At 32.1% G+C, this 11329-nt stretch overlaps 1 protein-coding gene across 1 annotated transcript; it reads right to left on the reverse strand.

Annotated features, from left to right (window-relative positions):
* Positions 1-7394: 7394 nt before the first annotated feature.
* On the reverse strand, positions 7395-11329 carry LOC112035575 (signal recognition particle 9 kDa protein). The gene is made up of 4 exons (XM_024068410.2): positions 11123-11329; positions 10829-10897; positions 8194-8287; positions 7395-7665 (listed from the first exon to the last, which is right to left on the reverse strand). Exons 1-4 carry the CDS (start codon positions 11192-11194, stop codon positions 7589-7591), a joined length of 312 nt encoding a protein of 103 aa, XP_023924178.1. The 5' UTR covers positions 11195-11329; the 3' UTR covers positions 7395-7588.

Below are 11329 nucleotides of genomic sequence, written 5' to 3' on the forward strand. Positions count from 1 at the left end.
TTCAAAAAAAAAATAACAGTTTTATATAAATGCTAATGAATATATGCGTGTTAATAAATTAATTTGACTTCTATAAAATTTTGTGCTTTTCTTTTTAACATGATTCTCAATTTGATGCTATCTCTTATATCCAATATCATAATAGATTTGGTGCTTTCTTAACTTCACTTTTGTCTCAAGATTATCATGAAACACTATATATAGTACTGTATGTATAGTTTTTTTTTTTGAAACTGTATGTATAGTTTGATATCATATTAAACTAGATTTATAAAGTAGAATTCGATTCCTTAATTGCATTAATCGGAACCGTGATGTAGAGTCCAACTATTTATTATATAAACAAAGCACAATTGATTAGTGTTTTTTTTTTTTTTTTTTTTTTAGGGGGGTGTTTTAAAGAGTAAATATGGTAAAATTGATTTTACAAGAGTAAATAGGGTTTAGTTGTAGTCTTAGGTTACAACTTTACTCAATATCTTTTTATTATAGGAGAATTTTGACAAATCCATCATTGGATGACATTTTCTTATTCTATTCTCCATACTTGAAAAATTTCTAGAAAATTAAAGATTAATAGTGTAGGGCCAAGATTTGTAGCTCAAGCCCAAAAGATATGAGATGTAAACCCAATACAATAAATTTGTAGAAAGTGGGTGAAAGAACTGGGCAGTTTGTGAACTAAACAACAGTTAATCAATATTTTAAAAGATGAACAAGTGCGAAAACAAATTGCAAACTTGAATAAATTGATGTCTGCGGAGATTAAAAACTAATACAATTCTTAGAGTTACAGTAAATCTTCCTTCTTTTTCTCTTCCTTGATTTTCCGATCCCCCTCTCATGAGAGATCTCTTACATTTATATAGTTTTCTTTCAGACTATCTTGATCGTTCACCTGTTCTTTATCTAGGCATTCACTTGAGTATATGTCCCATCAGGTATCTTCATTAGTTCTCCATGAGTGGTGGCAGTTGAGACTGCACTGTTCAGGGGTCTTTTCCACATAAATGCGACCAAAAAAGTTGTTACAGTGCATTTAAAGCGATGGTAGCAGCTTTTTCTTTAGATATTTCTTTATTCTTATCATCTTTATAAGTGCCTGAAATTCATCCTTATCACTGGGAACTACCAGGAAGCTCACCTAAACCACCCAGGTACTTACTTGACCGATATTCCTCATATCCGAGGAGGATACACTCCTCGGACTATATTCCTCTACTATTTCCTTGCGTGGTTCTCCAGTCTGGGGCTTTTTCCAATTATTTACTCCTCCTCGGATGTTCCCTATCTTCAAATATGGCTCAAGGCCTAATATATAAATGTGGGCTTTTATCCCCACAAATAGTTATATCATCAATAAATTTTTTAAATTGCAATTTTTTTGTAGTTTAAAATTATGCATAGAAAATAAACTTATAGATCATATAGTAAATAATATTCAATTGACACAAAATTTGACATATGTATCAAAAGCGTAAAGAACATTAGATTTTCAAAATATGTAGTAATGTTTATTTTATTGAGTAAGGTTGTAACCTAAGGTTATAACCAATTTTGTAATTAAACTATGTCCTGCAAAAAATGCAACTATATTATACGAATTTGCTACCAATATAGTTATCAAAATCATACCAAACAACAAATCATTAACTTATAAGTGTCTCACTTTAATGTATGGTTCATTAGTTGAGTTATTGGATCATGATTCGAACTTGGTTAAATAATACATTTAAAAATGAAAAATTGTATAAAAATGGGGTTCAGTTAACAGATGCCCTTAGAAAATAAATCATTTTAAGAAAGTTTTTATACCACTTTTATAGGAAATAAAAAAATTGTTAAAAGAAAGAGTTTCTAATTTTTTTTAAAATCAATACCCTTAAAGCATTCATTAACTTTACTTGATAAAATAAGCTTGTATTCAATTTAAGCATAAGTATGCAAGTATATCAAATATTAAAATTAATAATATTTTTCTATATTTTATCTCAAATATATATATATATATATTGTAAAAAATTAATCTAAATATAGAATTGGATGATTTTTTATATATTAAAATTACTTAAAGTAATAGGACTCTTGAATTGATATTTTTGTTACTTGTTTATACAGTAGTTTAAAAGAAAATGATTTGAAAGATTATAAATAAAAGTGTAAATTGATGGAAAATTTGTTGTTTATTCTAAAGAACTTAACATTAAAAAACTGGACATATTTAATTAAACTATGCTTTTCTGTATTTGTCAAAAAAATCAACAGTCTTGTTTGGGTTTGTTAATATTAAAATAATAAATCTGGTATTTCTTTATAAAGCCTCCTGATATTATGCAAAAGGATCAAAATGATATGTTAAATTAAACTAATACTGATATTGTGCAATTTCAAAGCGATAATTGAATGGCATAATAGCAAAAGAAACCGTTAGTTTGTTGTTGAAAGTCATAATTAATAAACTGAGGTATTGTCCTTTCTTAATTTCTCTAAAAGACTATCCCATACCTATTCTTCTACGAGACAAGGTAGGTTCTATGAACTATGAGCATGCATGCTATATATTAAAAATATGGCACAAAGGAAAAGACAAATCAGGGACCTTTTCCTGGACGGTAAAATTTGACTATTGGTCAAAGTTTGGATTAATGTTCTTTGAAACAATAATCCATATATATGTCACACCTATATTAATGCAGAAATTTCAACATCAATAGCTAGTAAAGAAGCCAAAATTTCTTACATTGTCGAGGTGACAAAGATCATGCCTCTTTACCAAACTTGTCTAGCTACTATTCACAACTTTATCAAATTCTATTATATATATATATATATATATATATGGAGCTTAGTATTTAGGACACGGACCCAAGACAGTTGTCCATGATTAGCACTGAGCTGATTTATTAATTAATTGGAGCTGTTGGATTAAGATCCAAAGGTCCCTATCAAAAAAAGAAAAGATCCAAAGGTCAAGGATCTTTTATATATAGTACGTAGATACTGGATAGATCTTTTTTTTTTTTTTTTTTTGGTTCTTATTCGAATGGCTCAAGTTGGTTAATCTTTCTTTGTGTCAAAAGCACTTACCGAACTCATTGACAAAGTTGTTCCAACATTTTTAGCATGTGCATTGACCTCTCTGTAAATTATATCATGTTTATTGTTGGGGAAGAAAAATGCAGACAGGGCTATATGTTGTTAACCGATAACCATTGTCTCCACATGCCACCCAAAATGTTTTCAATATGTACTGTTTCTCCATCTGGATTATTGAATGCCTCTTGTCTCAGTCATGTAGAATTTGTGGTATTTCGATTGGACGTTGCAATTTCAAATTTTTTTTTCCTTCTATTATACTGAAAAAACAAATCATTGTACATTTTACTATGTTAGTGCATTTTAAATTAAAGTACGTTAAAACTTAAATTAATTGAAGATTAATAAAAAGATGAGTTATAGTAGAATTTGTTAAAGAAAGAGTTAACTTGTATGTAAGTTAAATTAAATAAATTTAGAAGAGTTATCTAAACTAATAAATAACATGTAGTTTATAAGAAGGATTGGAAGATTATATATATGCCTATGCTACAGACTAAATTGATATCAAGAGTGAATGAAGATAAATAGTTAAAGCAAAAAGTATTGTGTGAGAGAGTGAATTCAATAATACTCCTAAATACTTGAGAGATTTCGGGCTAAGAATAGTGTTTCTTTTGGTGGAACTTCGAGCTCAACCATTTATGCAGAGTTGGTCCAAGCTACACAACTAATTGTTAGGCTGTTATATTCTAGAAGGGACAAATTAGAAGTGAATTTCTGCTGCATCGGTTTCTAGGCTTTGCCAACCACAGATGGCTTGAATCTCCTTAAAGAAAGCGAGATTTCCGTGCCTCAATCTGAAATTTTTCGTTTGTATTTATATTTTTATTGTAATAAAAAATTATTTTATTGATAATTTCTCCAACATACTATACAATCTAGGATAAGGATTTTAGGCCACAAATATTCCATAAACCAATATATGATGCCTAAGCATAGTGAAAGTATCTTTTTTTTTTTTTTTTTAACAATAATATCAAAAAAAAAATTTATATAAAAACTTTTTTTTTTGATAAACTTATATAAAAACTTAATGAGTGAATATCATGTAAAAAGTTAGTGGGTCAAATTATGACAAAAATGACATAAAATTAAATTATATGACATTCAGTTATTGATCAGTTGTTACATGGACGAGTTAATATAATTGTTATAAGAAATATTTTGTATCATAGATACATCATTATATTTCTCATTAGGATGAATAAAGCCAAAAAAAAAAAAAGAAAAAAAAAACACATAATTTTCAGCAGTAAGGTACATATATGCATTACATAATTATGTGTGCTTGTATTATTCGAAAAGTAATAGTAGGGTTGTGAAGGAGAAGAGATATCAGTTTGTACACAGATGCAAGATTTCAATGACACAATAAAGTCCAAATTAATTAATTGAGAACTATTTGGTTTGTCCATATGAAATAAAGGATAACTTTATTGGAGTTTATTCTTTTTTTCCAGCGCAGGTTATACACATCCTTATTCTAAAATAAAAAGAATTCACTACTACACACATTGACATGGCAGCTTTATTTATTCCTTCTTTTGTTTTTAAAAAGGCTATATATGTCTGCACATTTAAATTGATCAGAAATATATCATTTTGAGCAGGAACACACTGGATTGTCTAACGTTACGTTGAAGCTAGCTAGCTACCTCCATAGCATAGGGATGGATGGGGTGGCATATTCTGTTCACTACTCTATTCTTTTAGTTTTAAAACCAATGCTCTCTTTTCTTTTCTTTTCTTTTTTTCAAATCAATCATATTTTTCCTTCCTCTTTGTATTCCTTTTTTTTCTTGAGGAATCTCCAAAAGTGTATAGTTGAGCTTTATTTTTCACTTTTTTGCCCTGATTTTCACCCTTCTTGCCGGATTAAGGAATTAATAAGTAATTAAACCCTCCAGCTCACATGTCCATAGTCATAGTCATAGTCAATAGTCACAGACGAGTGTCTACAACGGCAAAGGAAATCAAAAATTAAACTCTCGAGTCTTTTTAGGATTTGTTTATTTTGTTAAAATTGAAAATTTTTTATTAATAATATTGTAAATAAAAATAAAAATTAGTTAAAATAAAACAATAAAATTTATAAATAATACTAAAAAATATAATAAAATTTATAAATAATAGTAAAAATAAATTAAATACTAAAATAAACTCTAAACACACTCTTAAACTTAAAAGAGAATATGGTGCAGCACTTGATGCCAAGATCGAGAGGGAGCTCCCTGCACCTGGTAACCCCACCCATGCCTCGGAACGTACCGCACATTCATAAAGAAGACAATGCACTTTGTCCTTGCTCTCGTTTGCCCACTATAAAACATTCTCTCCATCTCTCTCTCTCTCTCTCTCTCTCTCTCTCTCTTTTTATCTTTTTCATTTGAAGAATATTTTTCCTAGAGCTTTTTGTTTTCACTTTTTCAGTTATCTTTCTTAGCTAAAAATAAAAAGGGCGTAGAATTCACAAGCTTTTTATGGCACATGGAATTAATACTTTACTTTTTAATGGCCTGATAAAGCAAAAGAAAAGCAAAAGTAACTGCTTCGGGATCTGTTTAGACATATATATCATGCTTTTGAGGTACGGCCATGATTTATTATTTAGGACTACAACAATTGTAAAACATGTTTACGTTTGGTTTTGGGCCCTTTATCTTTATCTACACTGCTCACACAGAGTTGCCCTGAAATCTTTGAGATTTTTAAATAAATAAAATTGTCTCGTCTCCCACCAAAATCTAGTGCTTTTGTCTAGCAGTCATGGATTTTGATGGATTCAATGACTTTATGTTCAATCTAAAATGGCTACACGCCATACAAGAGGAATATATGTTAGTGTACCAAATTGGCAGAAATCCCATATGCTAGTCCAAATATGGTTCTGATTTTTTTCGAGTTTTAACTAAACACACACAAAGATTATTTCTTTATAATCTTTCCTTCCACTTTGCCTGATTACTATAAAGATGCCCTTGTTATTTCAATAATTTTTTATAATTATTTTCTATCTCTATTCTCATTGGCAGAAGTATAGCAGGTAAGCATGCCTCATCATCCATATCACGTGGATAGCTGACGCATAAGCCCAAATATAAAACTTTCAGTCATTCTGGCCATGTTTCCACTTTTTCTTACCTACCCAAAAATGCACGCTATCAAACACATTAAAATGCACTAGCACTAGGAAATGAAATTATCAGGTAACTTATGTGCTAATTTATGTGCAATGCCTCCCCTTGTTGACTGCAGGAATTTGGTGTCACAGATAGGCCAAGTCCGGATCAGCCACTGTTTTCGTGAAGCAAATTCATGTGCTGACTTCTTGGCTCGGTTAGGAACTCATCAGGATAGTTGTTTTGTTTTGCACCATGATCCGCCTGTGGATTTATTGGGCATGTTGAGCTCTGACAGTTCTCTGTCGTTAATGCAAGTTCCCTTTTACCAAAAAAACAAAGAAGAAATTATCAGGTAACACCCCAGTGTACACTTTATACCTGGCATATCAATGGTTTTAAAACACTCCCATTTGCAAGACCAAGAATCGTTCTCCAACAACAGGTTCTGTTCTTCGACCGAGCAAATTTCATGTTTCAAGCCGGGTCTTTGGAGTCCTAGTCTTTTTTACCCATGTAAAGCAATAAACTAAAAATCAAACGTCTTTGAAAGGCTACAAGTGAATCTTTTAGCAATCTCTCAAAATCGATTCCATCAGAGTTCGAGACCTTTTACAACCATGGACAGCAAAATCTCAATAAGTGTGCCCATTGGTCAGAGAACTACATAAACAAACACTTGCCTATACATCTAATTTTTTCCGTAACCCATTATTGCCAATAATGGCATCACCAACAAGATTACGTTCCTCTTACAACTAGTGGAGCACAAGAGACTGACACAGGGGAGAGGGATACCCTACTTTGTTCTGTTCAAGTTGCCAATGCCAGGCCATCTGAAACATCTTATTCACTAGCCATGCCAATTTAGTTTTGGATTTTTGGATATTGATAAGATTTTTTGTACACCACATATTGAATAATGGAAAACTGGAAAACATTTATTATCAGAAATATCTTTATTAATGAAAGCTTAAAAAGATTGCACATTTTATTCATGTTGAAACTACCATATTGAAGAAGCATGAATCGTAGTAAAAGAAACTAGAACAGCTGGAAGAGATGTTAGACATGGTGGCAAGTGGTAGCGAATTGATGCCAAGTTGCCAACCAAAACCTGGCAATTGATTCAGAAAGCTTAAAACAAGAAATTAAATGACTGCACAAGAACCCGAATACGCAAAGTGAAAAGTATCAACAATCCTGTATGATCAAACAATCATTAGGGGAGAGAAGCATCTATAAAATCCCCCAGGAAAAATTCAATTTACCATGGCTTTAACAAATTTTCAGGAGAGTAGATTTTGCAAATCATCCATGATATCAACTAAAATTTGTCGAAAAACCTATATGTCTAGTAGCAAACAAATTTATTGTTTTCTTCCTCTTCCCTTCTTGGTTGGCTGTGCATCTATTTGTTCCTTCCCAGTAACTTCTGCTACATCCGCTGCACAATGAGAAAGCAGAACAGGTTTTAGTTAGTACAACTTGCGATCACACACCATAATCAAAATCAATGATATACTGGGGAACCAGAATAACACGTTCAAAATGTCATCCATACGAGCACTAATTTGCAGTTTAAAAATAACAGATGCTGCTTCAACTGTTTGTACTGTTCCAGAACATTATGGAACTTTACAAGCATGTGCATGGACATACCATGGGGGAAAATTGTATATGTAAACAATTGCATGTTGCAGAGCATTTGAAACCAGTTTCTCTACTTTGAGTTAATTATTACAAAAAAATATTAGGGAAAGATTTAAATGTCATAAAACATATACTGGTTAACATTTTGATAACTCACAATGATACATCTATTTTGTAATTCCATTTCTAAATTTTTTGTGTTCAACTGTTACTTCCATGGAATGCCCCAATGTACCATAAATTTCATAAAGGAGCTTAGACTAAGATTATACCGTCAGGTTTATTGAAAAAAGGACGAAGAAGAAGAAGAAGAAGATAATACCTTCAGGACCCCGAGCCATCAAAGTGAAGAATATGTTGTTAAGCTTCTCCATCTTCTTAGCATCCTGTGCCTGGTCTGTCTTAAACTTGAGACACTGGTGAAAAAACAAAAGAACCCATCATATGAGTAACCGGTTACTAAATAAAAAGATAAATTTTTGATAACAGGAATGTTCAACAATATGAGTGAAACACAGGTTCTCCTCAAATCCAGGACTATATCATGTGTGCAAAAACATTCCAAATCCAATATCTAGCACTAAGTCGACTAAATCCAGGTTTATGATGCATATGCTTCAACATAAGCAAGCACAGGTTATTTTCTTCTGACACCTCAGAACCCAGAAAAGTTCCCAACATATATATTGGACAAAATTCACAACCACAACCAAATTTCAATTCCCAGATAGCTATCAAGATTCATCAAGAAAAGAGAAAGAAAGATGTCCTCTAACCTCCCAGCACTATATATTGGACAAAAATTCCAACCCAAAATCTACTCTCAATTCCCAGACGGCTATCAAGATGTTATCCTGCTTAAAAAATCAGTACCCAGACATGATAGATCTAGGAACCATGGACACAGTTACGACACAAGCAATTTCAAAAAAATTATAATATGACACGGAGGGTACAATGCGCCAAATGAAGTGTCCATGCTTCCTAGTGATAGATCAGTTGTCCAAAGTTATAAACAAGTGACGCATGAGTTGATAAGCTTTCTAAACTAGATATTCAATAACAAAGGTGATACTTTAAAAAGGACAACTCATTTTAATGTCATCCTATTTATTTATTTTTTTGGATAGATGGATTTATTTATATTTTAAATGACTTTCATCTAAAAATCAACATGACATATATTCTTTTTGATAATTCAATAGAAGGTGCTAGTTGAGCTACAAGGCTCTTGGCATTTTCTTGACATATACTCATCCAATCATTCTTCTAAGCTTCTAAGAAAGTTGTGCTCCTAAGCAAAAACAGTTGTGCACTTTGACACCATTAAACATGAAGACTGTCAAGCAAGGTACAAATAAGAAAATTATAGCAGACAAACATGAAATTGGACACTAGCAAAGAACCACCAAACATACATCACATTTTTTTGTGAGAAACAGATTAAAAGGTCTCAATATTAGCTTAGTTAGGGATTCTGATATTTTGAGAATGACTAATTCAAGGTTTACCACTTGAGCATACTAGTAAGCTCTAGCTCAAATGTCACCTCCTCACCTTGTAAAAACAATGTGGAGGGTGAGATCTTGGGTTCAAAATTCAACTGATGCATCTATAACTCACCAATAAAAAAAATTATGAAACTGGTCGGTTTTTTGGATGTTTTTCCATTCTATCACTCAGGTTTGACATTCCTTGAGCACAAAACTCCAAATAACAAAGACTAACTGTCCCTAAAGCTAACTCTATAGGTTGATTGTACAAACACCATGTTATTCTCCGTAGCACAAGCTGATAATCAGCTGAGCCTTCTCAACACAAACCAATTATGACTGTATCCAAACAATAGTCCTTTTTCCCATCAACTCTTTGGTAACTGATCACATTACCAAGTATTTACAAAGCAGTCTTGAAATTAATGCTGCACTGATCAAATAAAAACCAATCATACTGTTTATCCTCTGTCACTTAATTGGATTGAATTTAAAATCTAAACCAACTTATGATAATATTTTTAACTCACTCTCACAATTACCATGCTTGGATGAAAAGGGAAGACTTTAAGGTTCTAAACTAACTGATCTATAAAATCATGCCATTGAACACTAGCCCCATTTTATTTTAATAAGTAAATATTGCATGAATTAAATGAAAGTAATGTAACATTCCAGTGTAATAACTAGCTCTAAAATTCCGAAGATGATATATTCATTGAAGCCTTCCATTCTCACTCAAGCGGGGGAAGAGAGTACTCTCTAATCTAGTCAGAAGAGAATCTGTAGAGAGTCCCTTCTGTTGCATGAATCAGTTATCAAGTCAATCTCCATGCCTTAAACTCCAACTGTATTGAATCTCTAACAAGTACAAAGCACTACTCAAGAGACTCCTGACTAGACAGTGACAATTATCAAGCACCAATTCAACTCCATTCCTCTCTCTAGATATATTTTATTGGTCTAACCCTTTTTACTTCAAAAAGGAAGTTCAAAAACACACACAAATCGTGTAGTAACCTATGTCACAGTGTTGAATTTGAGATCAACACACACAAATCGCGTGGTAACCTAAGTCGTGGTGTTGAATTTGAGATCAAGCATCAGACTCCACTCCCATTGTTTGTTGCTTTGGACACCACTGAACCCCCAAAGCACCCCTAATTGTTTTACACCCTAACTAGACAACAAGATTCCCTAATTGGACCTAAAATCTAGTATTTGATTCAACACGTACAGAATTCCAATCTTTGCTAGTGAAAGCAAGCCATAGATTGAAACTAAAAATCATAACTAAATAATTGTTGCAAGAAATAATATGTTTTTTAGTCACTCATAAGGGGACAATAAAACCAAACATATAAATATTATTTGAATCACAGTAAGCTAAAACAATAGTGATACTCCAAAGAATTTGATCTAAAATAACACATAAATAATAATAATAAAAGAAAGAAGTCAAACCTCTCGATTATCAGTGACCTTGAGAACCAATTTACCGTCGCAGTGCCGATACTTCATCACATACCGCGTCTACATACCCCAATTTTACAAAAAAGAATTAGATTAACTATATCAGTCAAACCCTAAATTATATTATTTCGTTTTAAAAATAAAATCCAAGCGTTGGTTTACTATGCAGAGTTGCAACAAAGTTTATCCATAAAAATAGAATAATACTGTTGTTTATCAGGTTTTCCTACAATTTTCTTGGGAAACAAACAGAAGGTGGAAGGAAGAAGGAAAGAAAAAACGTACAGAATCGGGATCGGCACGGAATAACTGTACGGATCGCTCGACGAACTCGTCCCAAGAGGTAATGTAAACCATTGCGCCCGCTAAAACAGAGAGACTGAGAAATCCAAAGAATTTGCAGAAAAAACCTAAGGAATTTGTGTGTGACTTTCTGTTTCTGTTTCTTTTTGGGGTTTCAATTAATAAAGAGTGAGCTGTGCTGTGTACAAG

This window comes from Quercus suber, unplaced genomic scaffold, assembly GCF_002906115.3.
Source record: "Quercus suber isolate HL8 unplaced genomic scaffold, Cork oak 2.0 scaffold_239, whole genome shotgun sequence".
NCBI classification, from domain to species: Eukaryota; Viridiplantae; Streptophyta; class Magnoliopsida; order Fagales; family Fagaceae; genus Quercus; species Quercus suber.